The sequence below is a fragment of the Hydractinia symbiolongicarpus genome, chromosome 1, assembly GCF_029227915.1.
Source record: "Hydractinia symbiolongicarpus strain clone_291-10 chromosome 1, HSymV2.1, whole genome shotgun sequence".
Lineage (NCBI taxonomy): Eukaryota > Metazoa > Cnidaria > Hydrozoa > Anthoathecata > Hydractiniidae > Hydractinia > Hydractinia symbiolongicarpus.
The window spans coordinates 15709576-15721926 of NC_079875.1; the positions used below are offsets into that span (position 1 = coordinate 15709576).

Genomic DNA, 12351 nt, shown 5'->3' on the forward strand with positions numbered 1-12351 from the left:
TCAAAGTTTTAAATGCATTGTAATGGCTTCATTAATTTAATATAAGATATTGACGTTAAAGTAGCGTTTTTAACGGCTCGCTATGACGTCAGAATATTTAACATTTGAGAGATAACTTTTTCAATAACATCAAAGAAAATAAACACATCCACTTTGCCTGTTATAGACACACGGAAGCTCCGTATTATCATATAAGGTGAATCTTTTTTATTCATTACATGGATTCACCAGGTAAAGATTAATTATTTGAAAAACTCCCATGATCCCACTACAGATTAATTAATTTAACACATTAATTAATTGAACTAGATTAAATAATTAATTCTGTGCGACTTAGGCTAATATTCTATTTAATTTTTTTATCAGACAATATATACTTTTAATTAACAGTAAAACTATTGCTAATATTTTTTGAAAAATAAATTCATACTTTTGCTAAAAACGTGTTAGGATATGGAAGGTCTTTTTCACGAGAACATCTGTAAAGCGTCACAAAAGTTATTTTGTGATCACCCCTACTTGCTTATGCAAGCTTGTGTACTTTTACAAATAAAATATGGTGCTAAAACAACAGTATATATTTTTCCTCTTAAAAATTAATTCCCCCCAGTCAGTTATATAACTTACCCCATCATGATGATCTTCTAAGTCAATGTCATTATGGCTGGCTATGGGTAATCTTTCTTCGTATTTTGAATGCATTGGAAGTGAAGAAAGATTTCATCAACACATTAATAGTCACATAAAGTCTTGTTAACATAATATATATATAATATATTTTGCATCCATAGCTAGCTTAGTTATAGCTAAAATGAGAAAAAAATAACTATAAAGGTTAAGAATGACAAAAACGAGCTAGCTATATAGCTAGCATTTTAAATGAAAAAAAAAGGGCAACGGACAATGACAATGACAAAAACAATAAGAACAAACAAATTAATACTAATTGCACAAATAAATAATGTTAAAATTATCTTTAGATCATGAAAAAATGTTACGCTGCTACGCTTCCCCTACACGCGACATGATATGCGCATGTGAAAAAAGCATGTAGCTAACGACATCAAAATTCCAGGCCATAAGGCCGATCACCGACTAAAGTAAATATTAGGATAAAGGAAAGAGAGTGTGCAGCTACGGGTTTATGTGTTTTTTAATGTTTCAGATTTCTGTTTCGACTTGAAAATTTTAATTAACCCATTTAAATGATATATGAATGCCAACGCCTAATAATTATAACGTTTTTTCACTTTTTATTTTATTGATCGTTCATCCGGTGTCCGGAGGTTTATTACCAGCGAGTTAAAACAACATGGCGGACACAGAGAGTGATAGAGAAGTTTCCCTCAATGAAGCAGAAAGAGAGGTATGTTTTAGATTCATACAGAACGATTTATCTATGTTATCGATTAATGAAATACTTCCATAGACAAAACTCCTTTTCTTTCTCCAATTTTTATTGTAACAAAAAAAGAGTTTTGTAAATAATAATAATAAAATATTTAAAGTGGCTAGCCCAGAAAATCACAAAATCCATAGCTAGTGGATTGTTTCCACTGGGGGCCACTGGAAAAAAAAAGAAAAAAAATTATAAAATCGAAAGAAAAAAAGAATTAAAAACAAAAATTACAAAGTGATCTCCATTAGAATTTGCCAAATACATTTAGCTAGAGATGGAAGTCTTAGCTAGCTAAATGAAAGCAGACTTCCATTACAGGTCACTTGGTCTGGAAGATTATTCCACACTTTTGTAGCTCTAAACGGGAAGGCTTTTTTGCCAAATTCTGTGTTAACCAAGGGAAGTGTGAACCTGTTTTTCGAAGCTCCTCTTGTTTGATGATTCTGGCAGTTTTTTGCCAAAAGAAATTTTGAGCAGGAGCAATGCAATTTATGGCTTCGAAAACTAAAATGGCATCTTTTTTGATAAGTATATTATTTAGTGAATATTACCTCTCTTTCCCAAAAAAGGTACGGACTGCTGTGACTGACCTACAGTACTGCTTAAATGTACATGTGCACAATATTTATCACCTTCACACAAACCTTTAATAGCGTCAGAACTTTTGTTCTTTTTTGAGTTATCATGAGTTACTACCAAACCCTTTCCTGCTAACTCCTCAAGGCCACCTTCCAACTACAAGGTCACACTTGGCTGCAATGCTACTAATCATGACTTTAGACTTTGCTGTGTTCACCCTTAGCCCTAAGAAAATACAAAAAAGTGTGGTTAATTTGCCTCCTACAGCAATGTACAACAGTTTTGTTAAAGGCTTATCAAATAAAAAGTGTAGTAAATATATGTAGTAAATATTAAATTAAAAATGTGGAAATAATATTATATAAAATAACCCATGGTGACTTCATGCCTCCAGATCTTTTTAAACAAAAATAGATTTGTCTAAAAATCTTGTTTTCATATTAAACTCTGCATGTTAAGATAACTGCTAATAAATATGTTGCATCTTGACACAGTAAGACAAAATATTTCTTCCTGTTTATGATTTTATTTTCTTAAATTTCTTATGTGAATAATTTTACAAAAATTGTAATGAAAATAATAAAGTGTGTCCAAATATTGACATTGTGTAAATGGTGGCTTGATGCCTTGGAAAGCTTAATAATCTGCATTAAAGGGACCCTAAGGTACATAAAATGATGTTAGAGTGATATTATAGAGCTCAAAAAGTTGGTTAACAGGTATTTTTAAATTTTTAAAAACCTCTTTTCGTTTTCAAGATTTTCACATTTAAAGAATTTCAGATTTAATTATGCTGCATTAATTATAATGTCATATTTAAGTAATAGCAGATTTTGACATTTTCTGTCATCGGTAATTCTGACTGTTAAGGGATGCGCATTCAAACTTTATCAATGCATAGATAATATAAAGGTGAATTGATTAATTTAATTTTTTTTGCTAAAATGACACTTGTTTGCTCATCCAGGGCCTTTTAATTTTTTTGCTGACAACCCCATAACTCGGGATCTGCAACTATAGCTACTGTAGTATTGGAATTTTTTAGCATTATTTTTTTTTATTACATACAGGCTGTTCAATCATTCGTATATCAACTAAGTTTGGAAAATGCCTTTGGCGATGGAATCCTGGTGTCAGAAAAAGAAGCAATACAATTTTTAATGGCAAGAAAATTTGATGTTGGCAGAGCCATCAGTTTGTTTCATACAAATAGGGTAATGAAAATGAATTTGTTTGTGTATTTATTCTTTGCTTTAAAATATTAGTTTTTGATTCCCAAAGAAAATAGCAACCGGTTTATTTAATTGTTGAAAATTTCCATCCATTCCATTTCGCCATCAAAAATTTCTTGATTGTTGTTACATATCAAGGTGGATCTGTTTTTTTTTTTAGATGCTTCGTGGAAGATTTGAACTAGAAAATCTAAATCCAAACATTGAGCCATTGTCCAGTGAGCTACGTTCTGGAAAGTTTACAATCTTGGTAACTCTTTTTGTCTGCTTGTTTGTATGTTCTCCGTTTATACTGCTGATGATGATGCAGTCTCAGTAAATTTAAGATTTTCACTTATTTTACTGTGTTGATTTCATTATGTCAGGGGCGGATCTAGGATTTCTGATGCACTCCGTCATAAAATGTACTTATATTAGTGACACGTGAAGGCCCACCATGGTTGGGCCTGAGGGTCCAGAAAATTTTTAAACATTGGAGGATCCTAGATTGTCTGAAAACAACATTCCCGCATCTAAATTGTAAATTATTTGGAAAATAAAAAGGCTATTTGTCATTCATACAGCATAAAACGAAAATCGTTACCGTGTCATCTTTTCAACAATGTTGTTTGGTTGCTTGTCCTTCTTGCTGAGTTTCTATTGTTATATATGAAGCCTATGAACTAAAGAAACAAGATTATCTCATATAATTTATAGATGTTAATAGGCCGTTTCGCTCAATATCAGAGCTCATCAGCATGCCTAGGATAACAAAAAATGTCATCCAGACATAGACAGCCAAATAAAAAAGAAGTAAAGAAATAAGATAACAAGATACAATGATGAGGAAAAAATAGAGAAAAATTTAGCTGTCATTGGCATATTTATATTTAAAAAATACAGGATAACTTGACAACTGCAACTAGTATTAAGTAGTATTAAAGTAGTATCAAGTAGTATTAATATAAGTGTTTTAATAATTTTGATAAACATATTTTCTATTAAATTAATTTTTTAAGAATACCAATAGTATAATATAATACCAACCTTTGCAACAAATATACATAACAATTAAAATTCAAGCCAACGATTTGAAGGAGCGTATCTATCAATAACTTTATCTTTGTCAGGGATAATTTCTTGATGGATATATAACAATGCTAACCCATTTAAACGATCATTGGTCATGGTACTCCGTGCGTATTCTTTTAACCTTCTTAATGCAGAGAAACTCCTTTCACTCTCACAGGAAGTAACAGGAAGAGTCCCAAGAATACGTAGGGCTATTTTTATATTTTTAAAACCAGGGAAAGAAACTGCTTTTAATGCCAAGGATATGCTATCAGGGAGAGTATCAGTATATTCTTCCCAATATTTTTCCCAGAGCGACAGTTCAGATTGAAGAGCATTAACACTAAGAAAATCAGACGTATAAAATTGACATATATGACGTATAAATTGACAAAAAGTTCAATGCAAGCAAGTAGCCTTAACTGTTGCGTCAAACTATTATCACCTACCAGACATAAGGATATGGAGCTAAACAAGCAATTTCCAGATGATTCGGACCTAAAAAGTGAAAAATAAATATTTCTTAGAGAAATTAAAGAGAATTCACTCCTCAGATCAAAGACACTAAGTTTTAACATTTTGAGAAGAATCAAAACCATTATTAATTCCACACACACATGCCAGCTAGCTACCATAGATACGGTTGCTAGTTCTCCAAGAGTAATAATCAAAACAAAAACCACGAATACATGTAGCTAGCTAGCTAGCCATAAGTAGTTCATGGTGATGACATAGTGATGTACACTTAATTACTATGGTAACAAATGGTCAGCAATAATCAGAAATGGAAATTACAGAAAATAAAATCTTACCTCAATGCAACACAATTCTTGGAAGAAACTGATGCAGGAAGATATTTCAAAGCATCTTCATTCACACCAATTTCTCCACAAGAAAGTACAGCATAAAGCTGTTTTGTGTTTAAAAACACATTTTTATTTGAATTTATCCATTTCTCAGAATAAATATTAAATATTTCAATCAATTTCTGCAAATCTTCGTCTTGAAATAATTTCAAAACATCTTCTCTCACTGAACTAAACGCCATGTTGAGCAATGATGTTGAGGAAGATATGAAGATGAAGACTAGCGTGAGCATTTTGGCTTTTGCAGGGTATTGATTTTTAGCCAATCACAACTTAAGAAAACTTCTGTAATGACCAATCAAATCCTGCCGGTGTTCTTCTCCTGCAAACCCGGCACTCTAGACCAATAAGAGTTAAGAATAACCTCATTGCTCCGTCAAAAACCTGCAGAACAAAGTCTATATTTTTCTATCCACCATTAAAGATTAGGTCTAGCCATCTTTGCGCCCTGTCTTCGCAACGAAAATGAAGCTGATGCCATCACGCGCGCCACCGCCACCACCGCGCGACCATACACACGGCAGCAGCAGTGGCGGCAATATTATTAATTTTTATATTGATGAGCGCTCAAATGAATACATTATTACACGCCCCAAATATTACTGGTTAGTACTAAATATTTGAAAATTAGATAAACTATACTTGTTATTTTTAAACCCCGTCCTTTGACCCATTTGACGGGGTTTGGATCCGCCCCTGTATGTGGTATTGTGCACGATGTGAATTACATAATTTATAATAAATAATAAGCTATGCCACATTAGCAAGATTTTCTGTATTCTCTTGTAGAGCGGTAAAGGTGAAAATGGCGCAACTGTATGTTTGTTCTACGCTAAGAAGCATTTTCCAAGACTTGTTGATCATATTACTGTCATGAAATCACTTGTGTACCAACTTGATTATGTTATGAAATGGTTTGTTGTTATTAAATTTTCCCTTTATTCGTTTTTGTTTATGAAGATAATTTTTAGATGTGCTTTGCTTCCTTTTTGCCTGTGTGTTTAATGACATTTATGAGTTTCAGGCATAGGCTTTTTTACCATGCTACATTGATTTTTTTGTGGTGCTGCAAATATAAAATTATTGTGGAACTTGGAGGAGAATGATCTATTTACCTGACCCGAAATGAGTAAAAAAAATTGGAAAGGGCTGAAAAAGGCTTTGTTGCACTGTGCCATTGTGGGGAAAAGTTGAAAATAAGCTGAAAATTTACTTGTCAAGAAAAAGTCTTTTATTGTATTATGTTTTTCCTCATATGCTAAACACGTAATTTTTCCTAAGAAAATGTCTACCATCTTCTCAAAACTCCTTAATTTTATATCTCTGACCTGTTGCGTTTGTTATTTTTAAGATTTAATAATTGGCATCAAACATTTAAAATTTCCTTTAATCTACCCAACCTCTTTGGAATCTCATTGGAAAAATATGAAAACTTTCCTAAAGCTTCTCAAATGTTTAATAAAAATGTTGACTTTTCAAAGAAGGTTGAAAATTATCATCATCAAAAGTCGTCATATCTTGTCAAAGGACTAAAAAAAGTTCCTGGGTGGCCTTAAACAAATCATTAATATTAACTAAAACTGTTTTTCTTAATGTGGGGTGTCATGTTAATGAAAGTGTATACACTTTTACTCCTTTTACTTATGTTTATAAAATTAAGAAGCATGGAAGTAATAAACATTTAGAAAGATTGGGGAAGGATAAATTTGGTAAGAATGTATACACACTTTATAGTTCCTGAGAGCAAAGCATAGAGGTAAAATGGGAAAGGCACGGATGTAATAAGGACAAACTTTATACAAAAGAATTTAACTATACAGCTACATCACAATAAAAGAAGGTCCTTGGTATACCCTGTTCAGCTCATGCTAACTTGGAGAATGAATGTTAATTTAAGAATAATGATGATGTTGAGAATGGATCAATTTTTTTGTTTAAAATGAAACTCATTTAAATTATTCATTCCATGGTGTTAAACATTTTATGTGTAAGAAACTAGAATAGCTGGTTTTAGTGCTGAAATTTTTAATGCTTTTCACAGAAGGATTTCCAACATGTTCTTATTCTGATATAAAAATAAATTTAGAATATGTATATAGATCCCTAATTTTAGTTAAAGTATGTGACTTTATCAAGAAAATAAATTTTAAATTTTGCTTTTTTCATAATAAGCCTTTCATTATAGATTCTAACAGTTTTTTTAACCAAAGTTGTAACGTATTTTTTGTGTTTTCAGTAAATACAAAATTTTTATAATTTTTTTAATTCTTCTAGTACTGATGCACAACGACAAGGTTTATCTTTGATATATGACATGGCATTTTCTGGGTATCAAAACTTTGATTTTGATCTGGCAATGAAAGTTTTACATCTATTAAAGGTATGTGGGATAAATATTATGGAAAGTATATGTAACAATTACATACATGTGGATATGAATCAAGTGTTTTATGCCATATAAACATATTTGTGGTATTCTGGTGGTTAAAAATGTTTTAAAAATGTGGGCAATATTGGTAAGGGAAATATAGAACAACAATTGTTAAGCGAACTTAACCAATTGGGGGCTAAGTTCAGAACCTGACGTTTAGGCAAAATCAAAAGTTGCTGTTAATCGTAATTTGTGTGTGTTTGTATTCAGGGTGGATATCCTGCACGGCTGAAACATGTGTATATTGTTTCTTCACCGTTGTGGTTCCGAGCATCATTAGCTGTTCTGTCAAGTTTTCTCAAAGACAAAATACGAGATCGGGTAAACAAATTTTATGTACTTGTGAAATAAAAATTTCTAATTTAAGTCTACTACAGAGTGTCTGCTCTTTGTTAGAAATGTTGAAAACTTGAATATTCTAAACCTAAAAAAAAATAAAATATGCATAATTTCTAAAAACAAATACATTGCCCTTCTTTTTTCAAAATATTAAACTTTCTGCACAGGTTGAGGTGGTGAAGAACAATACAGAATTGCTGAAGTATCTGTCGAAAGAATCCTTACCTGTCGAACTTGGTGGTTTGGTTCATCATGATCATGCAGGCTGGATACAGCAATGTATAACCAGCTCTCAGAGGTATGGCCTAACTTCTAAAAAGCTTGAAAAGACATGACATTACTAGTCGTTAACACGTGGAAAAATCCATGGATTCTCCTTAGATCTTTGCCTGTTTTACATTTTCCTGCATTGTGCATTTTGTCCACCTTTAAACAGGAAGTAAATCAACTTACTCAGATGAGGGATCTAAATAAAGCTGTGAGGCAGTGTTTTTGAACAGACAGACTTTTACAAACTTTTACAGACTTAAATCATATATTTGTATATATCCATAGAACACATAAAAGTAATGAAGCAAATCATACTGAAGGTCCACACAACTCTAATAAATACGCCAACGAAAGTCCTTACACGACAACGCCAGAAGCAGATAACAGAGTTATATTCGAAGATATGAGTAATCATGAGTTACTTCCTAATGGTGACATTAAAAGACCATCTCTTTCATCCTTGGTGGACACTGAATCTAGCGAACCAGTCAAACAAAATACATCACCACTGAAACCACCAAGAAAGCCATTGCCAGCACCACCTGGGGAAATCATAGAAAGCGATGAAATTAAGGTGCCCTCTTTGCCTAATGAATCTAATAATGAAGATGTGGATTTTACTAATGACGACAATATAGAAGAAGAAGTACAATTAACAGATGATCGCTCTAGGAGTATTGATCAATTGATGCAGTATATGTCCAAAGTGGGACGGAAAGGTGTACATAGAGAATATGAGGAACTGAGGAGTCTTCCACCGACAGGAACATTTGAATCCACACTGTGCGTGTGTTTTTATAAGTGTCATGTTATTTTTTAACCTAAGAATTTACGTATAAGTTTTACGTATAAGCCTTAACAAGCTCACCAACATTGCTATATAAGGCTGTACTCTGACGATATAAAGCTGTACCCTGACTATATAAGGCTGTGCTCTGACTATATATGGCTGTAATCTGACTATATAAGGGTGTAATGTGATAACTTAACCTGTATTACTCTGTCTAACGTCCACCCTCTTTTTAAATACCTTTCAACATTTAAAGATTGTGCTATTTCATTTATTAAAAGTTTACAAATTGTCGGTTTTTTATTTCTTTTGGTTTTGGCTATTTCCCACTCGTAAACAAGTTTCATTTTCTTCCCATTTTTTCGAAGTGCTTAACTTTTGTCTGCCAGATAAAAGAAAATTGCTTGCACTATTTAATATAATTTTTGTTGATTTTGCAGGAACAGTGGACTTTTTAAAAGGTTAAGCATCTGCTCTTTCTTTACTGCAGGTATACTGTGAATCTAAGAAAAAATCGATACAACAATATTTTATCTTTTGAAGAAACTCGTGTTAGATTGCAAACAATCAACAATGATCCTGTAAGCTACTTGTATATTTTTCTGTAACATTGCTTTATAATTTAATGTAAATGTATGTTTCGTTGATTGATTGTATGCCAACTTTTTTGATTGGTTGGTCAGTCCGTCGGTCGGTTGATTGATTACCTACATAAATTTAAAAAATTGATAAGATCTCTTTTTGTAATAATGCAAAACTTTTTAACAAAAACACAAAATATAAGAGTTGGTGAGTAATTATCTTGATTTATTCTGATAACAATTCCATATCTGTATGCACTATATCTGTATGTAGCATATCTGTATGTTCTATATCTGTATGTTCTATATCTGTGTGTTCTATATCTGTATGTTCTATATCTGTATGTACAATATCTGTATGTACAATATCTGTGTGTTCTATATCTGTGTGTGCTATAATACACACAGATAAAGAACATACAAATATAGTACACACTATGTGTACTATATTTGTATGTTCTATGTAAGTTTATTTACAGTTTTCAGATTATATCAACGCGAACTATGTGAATGGATATGATCAAGAAAAGAAGTTTATTTGCACCCAAGGTAGTAATAGTACACCTGTGAAAATTGAATTAAACATCCCACTATTTACCCTATTAATATAACGTTCGTTCGAACCCTAGGTCCCACGCCACAAACTTTTTTTGACTTTTGGAGGATGATTTGGGAGCAAAAAGTGGTTGTTGTCGTCATGGTTACTAGGTAAGCAAATAAATAAATAACATCCTTAAAACGAATTGTTTAAAGTGTGATTTAAATGAGCAAGTTTTGTAGTCTTTTGTAGGTCGTAGTTTAGTTGGCGTATCTGTTACTACGTGGGCGTGACACGCCATATGACATGCCAAGTGGGCGTAGCCGGTGATACGTGTAGTAGTTTTATAAAAATGTCTGCTCTTGTTATTGCTAATTTCCATTGCTTCTATTTTATGCGCAGATGCCAAGAACGAGGACGTACTAAATGTGGACAATACTGGCCCAAATATGAAGATGAAACAGTGACATATGGTCACTTGACTGTGACAAACATTGCATCAGATGTCCAGCAGCATTTTACGTCCACTTTGTTGGAGTTACATAATAATAGTGTAAGTAACCCCCTGTTTGTTTACGTCATGTGAAGCATGTGTTTTTATCTACTACTCGTATTGTGCCTGTATGGTACAATGTGTAATATTAATACCGAAGTTGTTGTGATGGATTATTTATAGCATAGTAAGAGAATCTGATAACTGATGTCTAGTTTATGTTGTAAAGCTTAAAAAGTTGTGTAAGTCTTTTTTTTAATTTATGGAAAGATTCTTTACATTTTCAAGGCATTCACATTTAAAAATTTGACCTTCAGTTTGCGTAATGTCGTGTTAGTTCCACAAAAAATGTTGGTATATTCTATAGTCATAGTTTCTGACGAGTAAGTATATAGACACTACTGTGCGCGTAACTTGATTTTTGACGCAAGAGAAAGGCCAAATTATTTACCACCTGTCTAATTTCCATAGTTGCAAATCACTCGTAGAGTATGTCACATTCAGTTCACCAGTTGGCCGGATTTTGGTGTGCTCTCCTCCGCCGTGCCTATATTGGATGCTATTGATTTAATTGAGCAATACCAACAAGAGGGTATCGTGCAGATTCAAAACGAACTACAACACAATGCGCCTAATATGGAGGGTTCTGGTGAATATATGAATCTCACTGATGACGCACAGGAGACAGCATGTCACGAGAACACTGTGGACGAGGAAGGTATTAGTCAACGTGTTTCGAGTGAGAGTGATGTAAGTAAAAATATTAACGACCAAGAACAGCCATCAAGTGTTAGTGATGCCACGCCATCACCACCTCCTGTTGTTGTGCATTGCTCTGCAGGGGTTGGTAGAACGGGAACATTTTGTTGTCTAAATAACAGTGTAGACAGACTGAAAGCAATTGAAACTGTGGATATTTTTAACGCCGTCAAGGAAATTCGAGACCAACGCGCGTTCAGCGTTCAAACGCCCGACCAGTATCAGTTTTGTTATACAGGTGTTATCGAAAGCGTTATACGCGATAGACGCGCTGAAGGAATGGATACTAGTGACCTGGAACGATGCATTCGGGAGTTTGTTCGAAGCGATCTTTCGAGCGATAGTGATTAAGAATATTTTTATCATAGTTTTTTTATTTTGATTGAATTTAATTTAGATTGCTTACGTCTCAATAATTTTACACTTTGACACATTTTAGCAATTAGACACTCTCCTTCGTTGAAACTTCAGTAATTTTACACTCACCCTCGCCGAGATTCTTTTTCTTTTTTTTGTTTCGTGGATGAAAAGGAAATCTAAGAGCTTATTACCGGAGAATAAAATTTGTTAAAGAGATTTTTCAGGTTTAATATGTTTATTACTAACTTTGTATTTACTGTAAATTAGCTATGGACCGGCTTCTTTCTGCACATTTCTTTTTATACTCGACGCTATATGACGTAGTGGTGGATTTTTATGTACCTATTTTTATGCTAACCTATTTGTCTTTCATTGTAAATTTACAATGCAGGGAAAAGCATATTTTCCAACCCTATTTTATACACCTAAACGACACAGCCTGTACTTGTATCCATTTTGCTGTACACAAATTTAACCTATTCCCGGTTTTCCGAATTTTCCTGTATCGGATTCTTAGTTTAATTATTTTAATTTTAAGCATATACGTGGAGAATATTTGTGCTGAATTTATTTATCGGATTTTTTCATGTAATTCACATTCTATTTTTGTAGCAAATCATTTAGCATGTTATTTTTATTTCCTGCAGCTATTCATCTCTGCAAC

The 12351-nt window shown here is 32.9% G+C and overlaps 2 protein-coding genes across 4 annotated transcripts in view; one reads left to right on the plus strand and one right to left on the minus strand.

Moving 5' to 3' along the window:
* The window catches only part of LOC130642383 (transient receptor potential cation channel subfamily M member 7-like), a 56692-nt gene extending 55857 nt beyond the window's left edge, over positions 1-835 (minus strand). For 2 of the 3 annotated variants that reach the window (XR_008982561.1, XM_057449479.1), the window contains exon 1: positions 628-835. Coding sequence is in view for 2 of the 3 variants with exons in the window: in XM_057449479.1 (XP_057305462.1) it covers positions 628-702 (75 nt within the window). In the remaining variant the exon portion in view is untranslated. The remainder of the gene's footprint in view (positions 1-627) is intronic. The other variant, XM_057449470.1, reaches the window with a different exon arrangement.
* A 281-nt stretch (positions 836-1116) lies between these two features.
* On the plus strand, positions 1117-12310 carry LOC130642396 (tyrosine-protein phosphatase non-receptor type 9-like). The gene is made up of 13 exons (XM_057449485.1): positions 1117-1366; positions 3049-3192; positions 3371-3460; positions 5916-6040; positions 7401-7506; positions 7768-7878; positions 8064-8194; positions 8452-8949; positions 9447-9537; positions 10017-10086; positions 10167-10245; positions 10478-10628; positions 11040-12310. Exons 1-13 carry the CDS (start codon positions 1313-1315, stop codon positions 11676-11678), a joined length of 2289 nt encoding a protein of 762 aa, XP_057305468.1. The 5' UTR covers positions 1117-1312; the 3' UTR covers positions 11679-12310.
* Positions 12311-12351: the final 41 nt, after the last annotated feature.

Bases quoted from the DNA above. Each gene is read 5' to 3' on its own strand.
- LOC130642396 (XM_057449485.1), top strand. From the start codon at position 1,313: ATGGCGGACACAGAGAGTGATAGAGAAGTTTCCCTCAATGAAGCAGAA. The intron at 1,367-3,048 runs GTATGTTTTAGA...TATTACATACAG, and splicing joins TCAATGAAGCAGAAAGAGAG to GCTGTTCAATCATTCGTATA. The intron at 8,950-9,446 runs GTGCGTGTGTTT...TCTTTACTGCAG, and splicing joins GGAACATTTGAATCCACACT to GTATACTGTGAATCTAAGAA.